Source organism: Lethenteron reissneri, chromosome 25 (genome assembly GCF_015708825.2).
Source record: "Lethenteron reissneri isolate LAM-NWPU_2019-01 chromosome 25, ASM1570882v1, whole genome shotgun sequence".
NCBI lineage: Eukaryota > Metazoa > Chordata > Hyperoartia > Petromyzontiformes > Petromyzontidae > Lethenteron > Lethenteron reissneri.
Genome location: NC_083803.1, coordinates 5,944,553 through 5,963,072, shown reverse-complemented (window position 1 = coordinate 5,963,072; position 18,520 = coordinate 5,944,553). Strand labels below are relative to the sequence as shown.

At 49.2% G+C, this 18,520-nt stretch overlaps 1 protein-coding gene across 2 annotated transcripts in view; it reads left to right on the top strand.

Annotated features, from left to right (window-relative positions):
• Positions 1 to 18,520, top strand: part of CRIM1 (cysteine rich transmembrane BMP regulator 1) — a 77,885-nt gene that overhangs the window by 44,844 nt on the left and 14,521 nt on the right. For both annotated transcript variants that reach the window (XM_061559053.1, XM_061559052.1), the window contains exons 6-12: positions 311 to 493; positions 1,696 to 1,893; positions 4,835 to 4,963; positions 7,144 to 7,303; positions 8,028 to 8,149; positions 9,623 to 9,841; positions 10,561 to 10,779. In XM_061559053.1, coding sequence (XP_061415037.1) covers positions 311 to 493; positions 1,696 to 1,893; positions 4,835 to 4,963; positions 7,144 to 7,303; positions 8,028 to 8,149; positions 9,623 to 9,841; positions 10,561 to 10,779 — 1,230 coding nt within the window. The remainder of the gene's footprint in view (positions 1 to 310; positions 494 to 1,695; positions 1,894 to 4,834; positions 4,964 to 7,143; positions 7,304 to 8,027; positions 8,150 to 9,622; positions 9,842 to 10,560; positions 10,780 to 18,520) is intronic.

The following is an 18,520-nucleotide window of genomic DNA, read 5'->3' as shown; positions in this document are numbered from 1 at the left end:
GATTGAATGCAATTTCACACAGCGCAGCGACACTCGACAAGATAAGATTGTGTCTCGAAAAACACTTTTTATTTCATCAGTGTTATCGACATACGTTGATTAACACTACCCCCAATCACTCCACGAACACAGACGAATGAAAACTTACTACACATCTACTTACTTTAATTTAAAGCACTTCACAGCGAACGGCAATATTCCCAGCAGTCTGTCCGAGGGGAAACAAGGGGAGGGGAGAGCGGGGGGTTGGCAGGGCTGGGGGGGAACTCGTCACTCACGCTCGTGTGCGCGGTGGCGACGGTGATCGCAGGCACGGGGCGGACGTGCGCGTTCAGCGGCGTGGAGCTGGCGGACGGCGAGACGTACCGCCTGGACGCCTGCCGCTTCTGCCGCTGCCGCGCCGGCGTGTCCTTCTGCTTCGCGGCGCAGTGCGGGGAGCTGCGCTGCCAGCGCTACTATACGCCGCCTGGGGAGTGCTGCCCGGTGTGCGAGGGTAAGCCGCCGCCGCCGCCGCTGCCACCTCTGCCACCGCTGCTGCCACCACTGCCACCGCCGCTGCCACCGCTGCCACCGCCGCTGCCACCGCCGCTGCCGCCGCTGCCACCGCCGCTGCCGCCGCCTCTACCACCACTGCCACCACCGCTGCCACCGCTGCCACCGCCGCTGCCACCGCCGCTGCCGCCGCTGCCACCGCCGCTGCCGCCGCTGCCACCGCCGCTGCCACCGCCGCTGCCGCCGCTGCCACCGCCGCTGCACCGCCGCTGCCACCGCCGCTGCCGCCGCTGCCACCGCCGCTGCCGCCGCTGCCACCGCCGCTGCCACCGCCGCCGCCGCCGCTGCCACCGCCGCTGCCACCGCCGCTGCCACCGCCGCTGCCACCGCCGCCGCCGCTGCCACCGCCGCTGCCACCGCCTCTGCCGCCGCTGCCACCGCCGCTGCCGCCGCCTCTGCCACCACTGCCACCACCGCTGCCACCGCCGCACACGCTCACACGAGGTGGCGCGTGCTGGGTTGCGCAAATGCGATTTCACTATTTTTTATTTTACCAGGTGAGGCCCACTGAGCTGTAGGGCTCTTTTTTTTTCAAAGCGACCTGGCTATCACAAATGATCGCTCATCGAAGTTGCTTATCACGCGGACATTTATTTGCAGGCAAATACTTTAAACACGTGTTTCTCAATGTGGAGGGGAAAACCTGAGGGCCCAGAGAAAAATCCACACGACCACGGGGAGAACATGTTCGCGACGCTTCTGTGGCATGCGTGAAGTCTCAATAATGAAATCGATAAGTCACGTGTGATATCTGACATTATGATGATTATTATTTGAATGTTATTTTTAATAGAATAACTCATTTTTTGGGTATTTTTATGCACCAAAAATGCCCAAGCTTTCTCTGGACATGATGATGAGGATAATATATGACAACAATTATTATGATAACAATGATGATTATTGCTGATTAATCATTACGATGATGATAACAATCCCAACAATGATGATGATGACAATTGCAACGATGATGGTGACTGTTGATGGTGATGAAAATGATGATGGCTACAATGTTCTTGGTGATGACGACGATTGATGACAACGACGATTGTTGTCAATATCGACGATTACGATATTGACAACAATGGTGAAGACAATCGCGATGATCCCGCGCGCTCGCCTCTGCCCCTCCGCGCACGCTAGACGCCATGACGGCTCCGAGCAACCCGGCTGGCTGCTTCGCTGCGGGGGAGATCCGGGCGCACGGCGCTCGCTGGCGCGAGGACGACTGCACCTTCTGCCGCTGCGTGGACGGGGAGCCGCAGTGTACGGCGACGGCGTGCGGCCAGAGCTGCCTGCACCCCGTCAAGATCCCCGGGGAGTGCTGCCCCGTCTGCGAAGGTCAGGCGCTGGTCCGATGGCGTCGCCCGACGACTGCTCCCGTGTCTGTTGAGCAGCGTGCCCCCCGCGGTGCTTCCGTTGATGGGCGAGGGACCCAATCCTCGAGTGGATTTTCAGATTGTGCTGTCTGGTGTTTTTTTGCTGCCACCGTTTTTGAAATTTATTACTAAAAACGTAGTTGTCCGCTCACCTGCCCACTTATCTCCTTGCCCATCTGCACCCTTACCTGCCTACCTGCCTGTGTGTATGTCTCTGGCTAAATACACTACAGAGTATAGGGATATAGCAACAATGGGGAAGTGTTCTGGGGAAAAATTACTTGATAACAGCTTATTGTCCAGAAAGCTGAGGTGTTATTGTTTGAATTGGATGAAATCAATGAGTTATTAGGTTCGTTGGGCAGCTGTCTGTGGGGAGATGAAGCAATAAAAAAACTATCAAAAGTGGATTGCAAAGTGTTCCAGTGAAGCTGAAGCACGGGTTACTTTTAAAAAACAATAACGGTGGACTTACCTACTTTCCATCACGATTACTTCCTATACAACTGATTTATTTTCAGGTTTACTTTTCCTGATTCGTCCTTGCATGAGTGTTGTAAAGGAAACACAGTGCCATCCAGTACGATTTGGATTTCTACAATGTCATCGGTCTCAAGACGCTGTACACAGCACGGAGATGTGCATATCAAGTGGCGTTTGGGAACAGTAGGGCACACTTTTTTTAGCGGAAGGCAGTGAGTGAGGGGCCAGAATGCTGTATGGCAGCGAGATGACATGAATGGTAAAGTGCCACTTCAAGACATTTCATGGAGAAGAGAGGCAGTCAGCCATATACGGAGGAGTAGAGGAAGGTCTGGAGCCTGAACCTGGGCAGTGTATCAGGGATCCCGCAGTGTAGATGGCCAAAAAGACTGAATTCCAGGGTCTGGGGCGCAGGGCCGGATTAAGGTTCTTGTAGGCCCTAGGCACTTCTGTTTCATAGGCCTTTCATTGATAACGTTCTACAGTGAGTACTGCTGCCCCCTGTTACTACTACCGCCGCTGTCACTCCGCTTATTTCTCGCGTAGGACAACAACGCCTTTTCTTCCCTTGCACTACTCTCTATTGAGAATGATATTTTGCGAAAAAACACCATTTTTAGATGTTATTCATAATTTTGCAATGAAAAATCTCGAAAAGTTCTTCTCCGGTGTTAATTTATCTCACCTTATGAAAAAAACAACGATTGATATTGACATGACTCTGCCTCTTTGTATATACACTTGCTAAATATATATACATATATGTATTCTAGAAGATATCTTGGTTACATTTTTTTTTATCATACATACAAACAAAAATACATAGTCACATTTTTTTTTTGTAGGCATAAAAGGGCCCTGGTGTGGGGGGGGGGGGCGCTTATGCACAGAGGGATCAACTTTGCCATCGAACTTTGCCATCGAATGGAGGATGACTGGGTCGTTGAGACAAGACCGTGGTCGCTTGAGCGTAGGGCACATAAAAGCATAACTTGGGAATACAATCCCGTCTGGCTGGATTTAAATTTCACCCATGTGGTCAGGGAACAGCAGGGAAAGGTCACGCGGTGTTTAATCCGCAGAAGGGTTGTTTAAAGTTCATTACTCCGGGCCATAGATTTTTTGGGACGTTACCAGGTTATGAAATCTGACGTCGCATCAGAATCTTTGCGGCGAGCTCACGCCTCTGTAGAGCCCCCACCTGGATTACACACGGCCACTCTGACCGGCGCACGTAGTCTGCAGTGCCAAGTCTTAATTAGTCAGTTAACGGCCGGTAAATGGCTTACAACGTAAGGCTATTAGCAGGAATCCTGCGGTGGATTTCGATGTTAAAGCGCGCAGGAATGCAATCGCGGGACACTTCGGCAAAAACAGCGCTCAAAAGAAAAGTCATGGCGAAAAACAGCTGGAATGCATTTCTACAATTTAATGACAAAATTGGAAACTGTTTCTAACATAGTTTCATGATGATACCTGAATGAAATACACGAGCATCTTCCTTCCTGTTAATCCCATCCGCAAATAAAAGTCATTGCCGTAATTCAATAAGCGTTGTGCTGCTCGTGCCTGCGCCCATTTGCTGGGATGAATACGTCGTGTTTTCACTGCAATTTGCCGAAAATGCAGTAAACAGATGTTATCGGGCGCAGGTCTGGCAGCGTACGGCACATTCATGTGGGCCCCGTTTGCTGGTGAAGTCAGTGTTGTTATTTACAGCTGAAGCGTTCGGGCCGTTGAGCTTCGCCGGAATGTGTGGGAGGCGGTAGATATTAATCTGGTAAATGCTGGAGCAGATTAGCGCGCAAGTTATGTGTAAACCTGATGGGCCCCGCTAGCAGGAGTTTGCTTTGGCAGCAGGGAGAAAGAAAAAAACTGGTGGGGAGAAATAATGAGCTTAAGGGTCTTGGCGCCGGAAAGTGAGACTGCCCTTTAGCTTCTGCTTTTCATCGTTCCCGTCGTGTTTCAGGCTGACTCTCCCCCCCCCCCCCCAGACCTGCCTCCCTGAAAAACCTTGACCGTTGCGTTTATTACGAGCGTGGTGCCGCTGAAGCGCTTTGCTGTCTCCGTTCGGCACTGCGGTGCGGAGAGAGCGGTGCGCGTGGAGACGCTCGCGCCTTTGTGGTGCCATGAGATGATTATCTTAGGACTCACTGATCCATCGCAATTTATTTGCGTGCTATGTACGGTAGGAGCGATTATCTTGTTGAGTTACTTTTTTTTTTCAAATCTCTGTTGATTTTTACGATTTGTCTGGGTTTGTTTTTCTTGCGCTGAAATACGTAGGTCGCCGTTTTTAAACAAGGCTCTTGTCTCAGTAAGCTCCTGCCTGCTTATAAAGTCCGTGCATGCATGCATGTATGTAAAGGGGTGTAACGATGCATTGATGAATGTATTGACGAATACTCTTCCACTCGCAGAGCCGACACTGATCACCGTGGTGCCGCCCGTGTGCCGGGCCGTGGGGAACTGCAGCCTGCGCGACTCCGACTGCGCCCACGGCTTCCGCCTCGACTCGCACGGCTGCCGCCTCTGCCAGTGCAAAACGAGTACGATGCACGGCGGGCACCGCACCGCACTCACAGCACAGCACATGCCATAGCACTGCACCACACTCACATACCACGGCACCGTACACACCACTGCACCGCGCTCACACACCATATCACCGCAGCTCACACACCACAGCACCACACTCACACCACAGCACCGCACTCCGCATCGCGTCGCACGCGCATGCCACAGCACAGCACGCACCACAACAGCACACCGCGCTCAAACAGAACAGCACCACACCGCAATCACACAGCATCGCTCTGACGCACCGCACCGCACACACTACGCAGTACGGCATGCAGAATGACACCACCCTGGCCCACCGTGCCGTGCACGCCTGCCAAGCGCGCAGCACACCACATTGTCACCACGCACACAAATGCACAACAACTGCCTCAACCCATGTCACAGCTCAGCCCTGTGTAATATTACACACTCACCTGAGTTCAATACCTGGCCATGGCTACATTAGTCACAAGTGATATCTTGACTGGTGCTGGGGTCCCCCTCTTCGCCAGCCTGCACTAACCAGCGTGGTGAAGTATGGTTAAACAACCCCTATGACTGACACAGTGTGGGAAGGCCTTTGTTCAGCAGTGGATTATCAAAGAGGCTGGAAAAAAAAGGCCTGAAATTGTTCATCATTAACAAATTATTCTTACTTTCAAAGTATACATGCATGTGTGTAGGCACCTGTTGTTTAGAAAATGTGTTTATTATGGGAGTTGTACACACATTTATTTACAAAAGTTACGTTTAGACGAATGGGGCTGGACAAATGAGATAACACAAATGGGAAACACAATCAAACAAAATATCCTGAAGACAAACAAATCAATCCCTAAATCAAACCATGGCCCCTTCTTCATGACAATTATTTTTAATTGCCAGCACTGAATGATTACATGATCTGTACACTGCAGCGTATTTATATATCCGTAACGCACCGATATACACACAGCAATGTTCCATCTCATGCCCACATTGTGAATTCGTCACAACCCATGGTTCTACAATTAAAACACAAGTGTGTGATGACAACTGCACAAGAATTCACATCAAAAATAAATGCCACGATGTTATCGTCGTTTGCACGTCGCGGCCACCCAACTCTCACCGGTAGCTAGATTAATCCGCTGGCGATTGGGACTCACCTCTCACCGGTAGCTAGATTAATCCGCTGGCGATTGCGTATGGTAGACACATAATGTTTGGAATTTGCCAAAGCCTCTGCCTTTTTTTGATCGCAATGCCCAAAATTCCGCATTTTTATTTATTTTACTATAAAAAAACTGACCTTAAGTAGGACGGGAAAATAGAAACAGACCTCTTGTCAAAGGAAAAGGGTGTTGATCGTATAATGGGTAACTTTTCGTTTGTGTGATCTTGAGCCCAAGAGTATAAATCAGAGCAACTTCTCGTCGTACGTTGTCGTCGGGAAAGTGCCCAAATATGAAGTGAAGATAAATTGCTAACCAGCTTGACAGATTATATACTGTGGATACGTTTAATGTAACTAAAGCGAATGATGCGGGCATTAAAAGTATAATGTCATTTTGATTTATGTGGCATCTAGATAAATGGAATGTGTTAGACTATACACGGAAATACCATGCCAACACACTGGCTATACATCTCTGCAGCAATGTCATATCGTCCTGGAGGGACACTTATCAACCTCTTGTAAACTGAACGCTAGCACCTTGTACTTAAAATAAACCAATTCGTTGAAACCACTTTGGTTATACCTTGAAATAAGACATTAAAATTATGATTAATTTTCAAAACTATTTAAACTCCAAAAAGTACATTTTAATTTCATGTAAACAGAGGAGTGGAGCGGTGGCATAGCAGGTAGCGCACTCGGCTGCGAGCCCAGTGACCCAAAGTGTTTGATTCCCGGCCATGGCTAACATGGGCGGCGAGTGACACCTGAACCCGTTTGTTTCCTTTTCCCCATCTGCCACTGGCAGACATGGTGAAGTATTGCCAAAGAACCCCCTATGACCGACGCGGCCGTGGGGAGGCTATCTAGCGCTCCCTTTATTTTTAAGCCCTTTCCACCAGCAGCAGCAGCAGCAGCGGAGCGGGAAATTGCAGGATGGTACCTTCACACCTTCTCCCGTTTGCAAACGAACATGAACCACGGTGTGCCTCCTCGCTCTGTGCGTAGAAGCGGAGGCGTGCGCTGGGCTCATGGTGGGCTGCACCCTGGACTGCCCCTTCGGCTTCGTGCTGGACGACGCGAGCGGCTGCGAGAGCTGCCAGTGCCGTGCCAAGGCCCGCAAGTGCCGCCCCACTGCGTGCGACAAGCACTGCCCCTACGGATACATGTGAGGCACAGCGCCGGCGCTTTCGTGTCCGTCTCTCGCGGTGACTGTGTCCGTGTCTGATTTGTCCGATATTATGAAACCACTGGAACCATGCACTTTTAAAACTAGATTGAGAACTCATTTGTTTAGAATTGCTTTTTGTGTATTAGTTTGCACGGTTTGCCACGTACGGTGCGACAGACGTTCCACGTAGACACGTGTAGGATATTTACTGAGTGACCGGTATGTTGTGCGTGATGCGGGTTTCGGCGTTTTTGAACGATAAACTCTCTGCGGATGCGTGGACATCACTGTTAGCGCGTAATGCTTCAACTTGTGGCGATGCTCTTTTGTCTCGTTTATACCGTCTCGCCTGCATTGTTTTAATTTAGCTCCGACTGGTTTGTATAGTTTTGTTCGCACCGTGAACACAAATGTGTAACTGGTATATCATCGGCATATCAATTGCACAATGCATAAGCAACAATAAATAAAAAAATCCGCACACAATTCAACGTGTGTATTGCGGTGCATAGGAACCGAAACAAAATATGCAAAGTAGGAAACGCCTTACCCATTGTCTGCCCCGACAGTTATCAGGATGAACAAAACGCACGAGCAATAAGGAATCCAGAGCTATCGCCCGGCGGCGCCGCGGTATCTTAAGGGAGCAGGTGGAGGTGGCGGTGGTGGCGGCCGCCGCGGTGCTGTCACCGCCAAGGTTTACGGCTGTGCTCTTTGCCAGGACCAACAAGCAGGGCTGCGAGGCCTGCCGCTGCATGAAGTGCCCTCCCTCCGCGTGTACCAAGCAATGCCTCTTTGGCTTCCAGCACAACAGCAAGGGCTGCCAGGTCTGCAAGTGCAAAGGTGCGATCGCGCGCGGGGAATGCCAAGAACTGCTGAGCGCGCACACGTGAAAATAAGTAACATTATTTTATTTATTTTTTCTTCAAGTCGCAGTGGCATCGCATGAAGTGGTTTTTGGAACATCTTTAGTGAAACTTCTGTAGTCGGATTTTTTTTTTTTAAGTGCGTTGTCAATCAATTTTGGTGCTTTGAAACTGGTTGTATGGGGAAAAAAGTATTACGCTGAAAACCAGTTCTATTGGAATAAAATCTATCGCACGCACAGCAAATTCCCGCTCGTCGACAGTATCTCAGGTTTAAAAGGTGCGAGCGGTGTTTCTTACCAGAAAAATATTCTGCAGTAAACTCGGCATCTATTTTCAAATTCTTTTGCTCTTTTTCTTAGCTCCACATCTGCCAGAATACCCTGGTTTGGGTTGAAAGGTGGCCCATGTTTTTCCCAGCATAGTAATAATAATAATTATTTATCTAGGAAACTCTCACTGTTTGAGATTGAGTTTATTTTATTTGTTGCGGATTATCCCGTTTAGCCAGTTTGCCCGACTATTTTACAAGGGAGATTCGTGGTGCATGAGCACAGCAGCTACACAAATGTAAAGACAAAAACATCAATATTGCAGAGAACCAATGCACGGTCCTTAAGGCATGTTGAACAACTAACAAACGAAATATTCGATGCCCATAAACGAAACACACGCACATTAAAAAACAAAACAGTGCAAGTACTGTATGACAACATGTGCAAGTAAGCTTTATATTCTAGTCTAACAGTGACAAAAACGCGTGTGAATCGAACAAACAACAGTGCAAACATGTGGGAGCAACAGATGCCAGAATAAAGTTAGGCACAGGTACAAGTATGCTTTGGTCTCAGAGACATAACGTCGATTCTGCATTGGGATGTTTGGCCAATGGCATTGTATGAGTGCCACATCTTGGCCACTCCACAGCCCAACCCCTACAACACACATGCTACTCTCAGGCTCCAAAGATCCGACAAGATCGAGCGCATTCAGGGTGCTTAGTTCAGAGGCCACGTGGTCAATCAGCCACGTGCCTCCCTCAGGACCTCGCCTCCCGCACCCAACTCACCACAGTGCATGGCTCGTAAGGTGGTTTTAATAGGGTTGTAGGTGTACCAGAAGAATACACCACGTGATAGTGTTCTATTGAATTTAATGTAGACTTTGTATACGACACAACAGTTTTCTGGTCCAGTTGATTTACTGGAAAAAGAGCTTTATAGCTCATCGGATTCCTCCAGTCTAAATAAAGATTCTGATTCTGATATACAACTTACCCTACGTAACATATTACAGTGCATTTAAGATATATTATATACTACATTCGAGTGCATTTAATTTACACTATATTTTTTCTTTTGCCGGTATGTCATACTGTTTTTTTAACCGGTACACACACCAATTCACACATCCCCACGCTAACCACTGCTGTGTGGTGTGTGGTTTCCAGACAGCCCAGTGCTGCCCAGCCCCACGCTGCCCCCACTGCGCCCTGGCTCGTGTCTACTAATGGACGGGCGCCGTCGATCTGATGGAGAGGCCTGGCACGACGGCTGCCGGGAGTGCTACTGCCACTCCGGGCGGGAGATGTGTTCACTCATCGCGTGCCCAGCGCCTGTTTGCACCAACCCCACGCTCAAGCCCGGACGCTGCTGCCCGTCGTGTCACGGTACGTGCAGACCTCGTGTTGCTGCCACGGCACGTATGTATGTGTATGTGTGTTGAACGTACGACAACGTGCCGCGATTCCATTGCTGTAGTCACACGGATCGCTAAAGAGCAAAGTCTCGCCCAGGCAGTATCCCAGTAACTCTTGCGAATGGGACTCAGGCTGGCCTCTTTGAGTTGCCATCTTGTCAAACAGATAGTCTTGGCTTGACATGCAGCGGAAATGTGGCACGCTCATCAAATTGCCGAGTGAGCACACATCCATCCTGGACAACCCTGACAATGTGCAGACAACTCTCGATTATCTGTGGGTGGATTTTACACGGTATATTGGTTGAAGAATCAGCTGCTGCTCACTCGTGCCCATGTGACCGTGGACATGTCAGAAAATAAACCAAATTATTTGAGAACAGTAAAAACAGACAAAACACCTTGCGTATCCACCCCAATTTGACGTCGGTAAACAATAAATATGTATTTTTATATAGAAAGTTTTTATTGAGGTACGTACACACATCCGGTACAACGCACGGGCGCCGGGGACACATTCGTCTATGCGTCTGACTTTCCGAAGCATCTCACATACAACACAGAGCATACGGTGCCTTATTTGGTCAACCACACGCCATTGCTGTACAAGAGCGATGCCCCCCAGCAGCCGGCCAACGTCACGTGGGAGCACGCGGCTCACGTCCCGCTGTCGGCGTGCGTTGCGGTCAGACGGCAGTGACGAGGATGAGGCGGATCCCAGCGAGGAGGCGGCAGTGTGCCACTCGCCGGGCGGGCAGTCCTACGTGGAGGGCGAGACGTGGCCCATGGACGCTTGCACGCAGTGCGCGTGCCACGGCGGGCGCGTGCTGTGTGACAGCGAGGTGTGCCCTCCGCTGCTCTGCGCCAGCCCTGTGCGAACCCCCGACTCCTGCTGCCCTCACTGTCCAGGTGGGATGATGCTCGTTATCAATCGCTCGGCCTCACTTATTCTTCATCGACCCCTTGGTCTTCGCGATCGTTGGGGCACATCTTCTTTTGCCGGCTCCATGCGCTACTTCTCCGATCTCTCTCCGCTCCTTCTCTGTCCACTCTTTGATGTTGCTCTGATGCGAGGTCTGCCACATATCCTCTTGAGTCTTCTTCTACTTATCGTTCAATCACCGTGTACAGTCTGTCGCCTACTCGTCCTTCTTACACATCCAAAAAATATTTTCTGTACAGAACTATCTTGTTTGCAACATTGTCTATGAATTGCTGATTAAATGTATATGGGGCACTTGAACATTTAAGTGGTTTTTTGGGAGAAAAAATTACTTAATAACCCACAAAATATCGCCAGAAAGTTGTGCGTTGTTGAGAGTAGGTGAACTAATTTCATGAAGTGAGGGAATCATGAAGTGCCTTGTGTGGCCATCTGTAGGGAAATTATACAATGCAAACTTGCACTAATGGACTGTCAAATGTGGCAATGTAACCAAGTTAGGTTATCTAAAAAAAGGGGGGGGGGGGTGAAGGGGAATGTTGATTTTCATGCATTTCCAGGAAACCCCTGATTATCTGACAACACTGAGTGGAACAGATATGTGGGGTTTTGTCGTTTGTGTTCCAGCTCTACCTGAGCCCATGCATCGAAGCAGTGAATTAAATAGAGAGCACAAATCAAGCGTTACTGAAAAATGTTCCTTTCTCTCAGATTTTTTATGAAAAATTGTGGCAATGTCTCTAGCATCAACACTGGGGAAAATCATAAATACAATGCATCTGGCCATTTAGGCAACATGCATATCTGGCACTAAAATGATTAATGTATTTTATTACATTGAAAACAAGCAACAGCACTTGCTTGTGTGTTTCATTATGCACTGATTGATAACTGTTCGTAGTCATATCTAAATAACTAAAATGTGTTCAACTATAAAGTTGTGCCCTTTTATGTAAGTGCTTTCCTGTGTTTTTCCTCATTGAATCTTTCATGCAACGGGCCTACGGGGAGAGCGTGGCCGAGTATGTGGGATGTATGCGAGTGGTCCCAACATGCCGTCGTTACACGGCCGAACGCATTTGGCTAATTGTACAATCTGGACGGGTTGTGTGAACAATGGCACACCAAGCCCCAAGGACAGCACTTTTACATTATCAGGATTACAATTCATTGAGCGGCTCACAACTCCAGGCTCAGTAACCCAGCAGAACATGGTATTTCTACTGTCGGCAGAATATGTTTCTCATGGTACTGCAGCTCGATTGTTGCAACTCACTTCTCTACGGGACATCTGGCAAGAAACATTACCGAGCTGCAGTATGTACAAATTCTTTGGCTCATGTCGGTAATGCAAGATCCGACCATGTCTGTCCATTGCTCGCTGAGCTGTATTGGCTTCCGGTTGCCGAAGTAATACATTTTAAGGTTACACTCATTACACACAAAGTGCTTGCCACAAATGAACCGCAATACCTTGCCGATCTCGTCAAGGGGGATACACTATTACGCAAACTCCGGTTATGCTCGCAGCGGCTTTTTGCTCACTATCGAACAAAGACAGTCACTGCAGCCATCTGGAATGCTCTTCCTTCCGATATTAGGAAGCCACTTGGAGCTATGTTCTTTTAAATCTAAATTGAAAGCTCACTTCTGTAGAACTGTTTTTTGCATTAAGTTTGTTGTCCTTCCCCTGCACCTCCAATTAGCGTGGTTGAGGATATACGGTGCCAAAGGAGATCAACATACATACATATGTACGACTATATTGTAATAATAATAGGGACCGTTATTTACCAAGGAAAACCTCAGTACCATGAAATTAGTTGTTCGGCATTTGGGAGGTAAGTGGAGTGCCCAGAGAAAACCTAAACATATGGTGCATAACACTGAAGAATGTCCTATCCTGGCCACTTCACATATAAATGACAGATCGGTTCATTTGTCAATTACGTTTGTTGTAGCGCAATTCACGACTCCGAGGCAGGTTGCTGTTAGGGGCTCACGCCACGTTTATTTAAGGGCTTACGCCAGGTTGTTAAGGGCTTGTGCTGAACCAAAACCCCCCTAGCCAATAACTCCCCAGGAGACAGGGTACTGGGATCCCTACACCCCGGCTAACCCGGCTCTCCACCCTGCCCCGTTCCGGGACTACCCCCAACCTCGGCCGGTCGGGCGGAGTAGCCTCCCCTAGCCTCGTGTGAGGACCAACTACCCGAGTCCCCACTCCTACCCCCGACGAACCCCGGTTCCATCCCGGGTCCCCCTTTAAATACCCCCCTGGGGGGGCATGACGTCACCGTCTCCCACGGCCCGCCTGACGTCACGTCCCGCGACGCCAACTTTCTCCGAGGGCGCGCGTGACGTGATGTCACCCACTACACCTCTACACGTTTATACAGAAGCCCTTTGGATAGATAAGACAGGAGAAGTTGCCGTGGGTGGGACTCGAGGCCCGGTGATACCTCCTGATATAGTTCCCTACTCAATGGAGCAAGGCCATGACAGCTGTAGCCACAGAAATTGCGAGGCGCATGTCTACGTAAGTTTAGAGTTGCCGTGTGCCCTACGTTTATCTGGCTGCCAAGCGTTTTTAATCCGTGTCCGCAGGTTAGAAATAAAATGTCATGACTGCGTGGCTTCTCAAAATAAAGCAATAAGATTAGATTGCCCTGTGCCCATAAATATTGTCGTAACGATTGGGGAAATAACTGGACATTTTTAATCGGAGCTCGGCTAGCAACAGTGGGAGAGAGCGACTGTCCACATGCCGTGCCTTGTCACTAATTTTACATGGAGCAGGCAAGCCTCACATCTCCTGTCGTTACCTTGCTTCCTTTAACAGTAACTCTATATGCGGGTGTCAGAAATTCTGTCCGGGTGGCGCAGCGGTTTAGAGCGCTCGGCTCGCAATATAAAGGAGCGGTGAGTTAAAATCCTCTATCGGTGGTTGACGCAGCCCTTCTTGCCTCTGGGGTGGATAAAATAACTACCACTTTGTTAATAGTCAGCAGTTCGTTGTCCTAAGGATAGACTGTCTCCCCCCCGCCCCCCCCCCCCCCCTCCACAATAGAAATGTGGAATTTTTACCACTGGTTATGAAGGCTGTAAACAGGAGAGGGGCAATGCTCCACTATGGTCTGGATAACTTAAAAAATTGCTTCTGATGAATAGGCCTCGGCAAGGTAAGGTAAGGTAGAGAGTAGGGTAAAGGTAGCTCAGAAGAATTACCCGGTAGGGTAAGCGTAGGGTGAATAATTACCCGTTAAATACAGTACCTTGTTTACCGCTAAAAGTTCCGTGGCGCAGTGACGCAGTCCGTGGCCTCCATTTTAAAGTGATGGCGGAGCACATGGAGACGGTCCACGTTCTTGAGGTCGAGGTACTAGAGGACGAGGATGCCAGCAACGGCTTTTTTGGAGTTGCTGCGAACAGCAATCGAAAGAGGCAGCGGTATGCGTTCCCGTGGGAGCACACACACGATTGGATGGAGGGTGATCCGCATGCACAGCAAGGGAAGCGGCAGTGCGTGCACTGCCGCAAGTGGTTTTCCACCCACACGAACGCGTCAGGGTGGAAAGCCCAGGCAGCGAGGTCGGGACGTCGGCGTCGCGAGCCGCCTAATACAGCAAACGCTGAGCCGGCCAGCAATCCTGGATCGCCTCCTGGTAAAGTTTGAGAACTAGGTGGTGGATTTTGTTATCCAAGGTGCAATCTCTTTGCGAGCCGCCGGCAGTGACAAGTTCAAGAACTTGGTCAACACATTGACGCAGGGATACGAGGGCTCATCGACCCGCACCATCATTCGCAGGATTGTCGAGCATTACGCCATCATGCTGCCCATCGTCGGGGCGTTCTTCTCCAACCTGGACGTTGCCATCTCGCTCACTATCGACGGGTGGTCGAACCGCAACCTGAAGGGATTTTGGATGGTCACGGTGCACTGGATCGACAGCAAATCTGGTGCGTCAAAATCCATGCTGCTGACAATCCTCGATGTGCAGTCCGGAAGGGGTGTCGGCAAGCGCATTGGGGCCGCTCTGTTTTAGCACCTCTAAAGCCTCGGGCACAATATCTCGACCAAGCTGCTCGCTGTCACCAGCGACAATGGCTCCGATGCGAACAGTGCTGTCAAGACGTTGTTCGCCCTGGTCAATGTGGACGCCGGATATGAGCAGTTGCGGGCTTGCCACCATATTCGATGTGTGGATCATTCCGTCCAGATCGGTGTCGTCCAAGTTCTAAAACTGATCAAGTCAACAAATGCCGAACTGCGCAAGGCGCTTGTCAATATCAGGTACCGCCGCGAGGCTGAGATCACCAAGCTCGCCAGCAAGGAGCCGACGCACCAGGACTCGCCGACCAGGTGGCATTCGATGTTTGACATGGGCGACGACGCCATCAAGAAGCGTGTCCCATTGGACATTATCATGGCGCGCTTCCAGGATGTGATCGGTGTCGGTGCTTTATCTGAACTGCAGTGGGCAAACATCGAGGGCGTGACAGCATTCCTGCGAATGCCGCGCCAGGTCATGGCCTCGTTGTCGGCGGACCACAATTCGACATTGGATCTCGTGCCGGTGACGATTGAGCACCTCGTCCGTCATTGCGATCACGGTGAAGTCGCCCTTAGAGCGATCGATGAGCCCTTGACTGCGACGGGGATGAAGGCCGAACTGGTGCGGTACCGCCACCTACTGGTTCAGGAACCCGCCATTGTGGCATCCTACTTGAATCCACAGCTGCCGAAAACGACAGACCAAGACGAGCTGGCTACACTGAAGGCCACAATCCGCTCTGTCCTGCAGCATCGCTACTCGGACATGCTCACGATCTCGCCGACGGCAGTTGCTGCCCATATGGAGGAGCGGTCGCTGTTCAGCACCCTGTTCAGCAACGTCGGCAACTCCATAGACGACAGCGATGAACTCGATCGTTTTCTGAGCATGGGCGTCACGACCGCCAGCGCCTTCATTGACGTAATGCAGTGGTGGTTTCTCCGCAAAGAGCTGCTCCCCGCCCACTACAAGATGGCCTGCGACTACTTGGGAGCGCCGGCGACGTCAACTCCCTGTGAACGTGCGAATAGCGGAGCCGGGCGGGAGTTCACATGCGTTCGCCAGTCGCTGTCAACGACGCTCTTCATAAAGTCCATGTGCTTGCGCTCATGGATCACGGCCGGCTGCCTGAAGGTTCCGTCTAACTGGGCTGGAGCGGCGCAGGATCTTATTGCCTGTCGTCCGTCCAAGGATGATGGCAATGACGAACTTGATCAGGTTGTTGATGAGATCGCCATCGACCAAGACGACTGGGACGAGGAGGTTATCGAGGACGGTGTCGTCGACAGCCTAAACGCCCGATTTCAGAGTATTCTATATGAATAAAGCGTCTTCTTGGTTCTTTCGGTAAAGTCACGTAGAATGGAAATAATAAAATAATAAAAATAAACATAATAAAATAATTCTCACGACGTTTCGGCCACAACGCAAGCAGCCGTCCTCAGGTGAAGACCACGTCTGTCGGGGAGACAGCGTCTGAATAAAACAGCACCATGCTTGGAGCGTATATTTAATCTGGGTTGGAAGGGGGGAAAGGGCGCCTTGACAAAATAATTTGCATATCAAGAGGAATTTAGCATATTTATGGGAAATGCAGGTATGTGATTAGTACTACTTATGCCCGTGCATTATGCAGGATTAGCAGCATCAAAGGGAGGGGATATAGGAAATGCAGGTATGTGATTAGTACTACTTATGCCCGTGCATTATGCAGGATTAGCAGCATCAAAGGGAGGGGATATGGGAAATGCAGGTATGTGATTAGTACTACTTATGCCCGTGCATTATGCAGGATTAGCAGCATCAAAAGCAGGGGATAGGGGTAGCATTAATAAAGGGAAGGAGTGTTAATAGTATGTAGCTGCAGTAACTAAAACCACCACGTAAACAACTAAAGTATAAACTACATAGTATCATCAGTATACTAAATATACTCTACAATAAGCTGAGTTACTAACAGTAAGTAATACATTACAATTCTACGTCGTAAAAAATATAATATGCTTCCATCTAAACTTTATTCTCTTATATCACACGAGTCTACACCGTACTATATACTGCCATAGACAAACCCAACATTGAATTATATACTGTATTGCTATAAACCACACAAACTCCACTCAACATCCTGGCACCAGACAAACTCCACTCTACATCCTGGCACCAGACAAACTCCACTCTACATCCTGGCACCAGACAAACTCCACTCTACATCCTGGCACCAGACAAACTCCACTCTACATCCTGGCACCAGACAAACTCCACTCAACATCCTGGCACCAGACAAACTCCACTCTACATCCTGGCACCAGACAAACTCCACTCTACATCCTGGCACCAGACAAACTCCACTCTACATCCTGGCACCAGACAAACTCCACTCTACATCCTCGCACCAGACAAACTCCACTCTACATCCTGGCACCAGACAACCTCCACTCTACATCCTGGCACCAGACAAACTCCACTCAACATCCTGGCACCAGACAAACTCCACTCAACATCCTGGCACCAGACAAACTCCACTCTACATCCTGGCACCAGACAAACTCCACTCTACATCCTGGCACCAGACAACCTCCACTCTACATCCTGGCACCAGACAAACTCCACTCAACATCCTGGCACCAGACAAACTCCACTCAACATCCTGGCACCAGACAAACTCCACTCTACATCCTGGCACCAGACAAACTCCACTCTACATCCTCGCACCAGACAAACTCCACTCTACATCCTGGCACCAGACAAACTCCACTCAACATCCTCGCACCAGACAAACTCCACTCAACATCCTGGCACCAGACAAACTCCACTCAACATCCTGGCACCAGACAACCTCCACTCTACATCCTGGCACCAGACAACCTCCACACTACATCCTTCACTATACAATTACGATACTATATATTACTTTGTACATTGTATTAAGCATATTAATTTTATACTATTTGTTATTATACACTGTACCATATACAGCAGTGTGATATACATTAGGGTGGGTAGAATAATACATAGTGTTTATAGCAATACAGTATATAATTTAATGTTGGGTTTGTCTATGGCAGTATATAGTACGGTGTAGACTCGTGTGATGTAAGAGAATAAAGTTTAGATGGAAGCATATTATATTTTTTACGACGTAGACTTGTAATGTATCACTTACTGTTAGTAACTCAGCTTATTGTAGAGTATATTTAGTATACTGATGATACTATATAGTTTATACTTTAGTTGTTTACGTGGTGGTTTTAGTTGCTGCAGCTACATACTATTAACACTCCTTCCCTTTATTAATGCTACCCCTATCCCCTCCTTTTTATGCTGCTAATCCTGCATAATGCACGGGCATAAGTAGTACCAATCACATACCTGTATTTCCCATATCCCCTCCTTTTGATGCTGCTAATCATGCATAATGCACGGGCATAAATAGTACTAATCACATACCTGCATTTCCCATATCCTATCCCTTTGATGTTGCTAATCCTGCATAATGCACGGGCATAAGTAGTACTAATCACATACCTGCATTTCCCATATCCCCTCCCTTTGATGCTGCTAATCCTGCATAATGCACGGGCATAAGTAGTACTAATCGCATACCTGCATTTCCCATATCCCCTCCCTTTGATGCTGCTAATCCTGCATA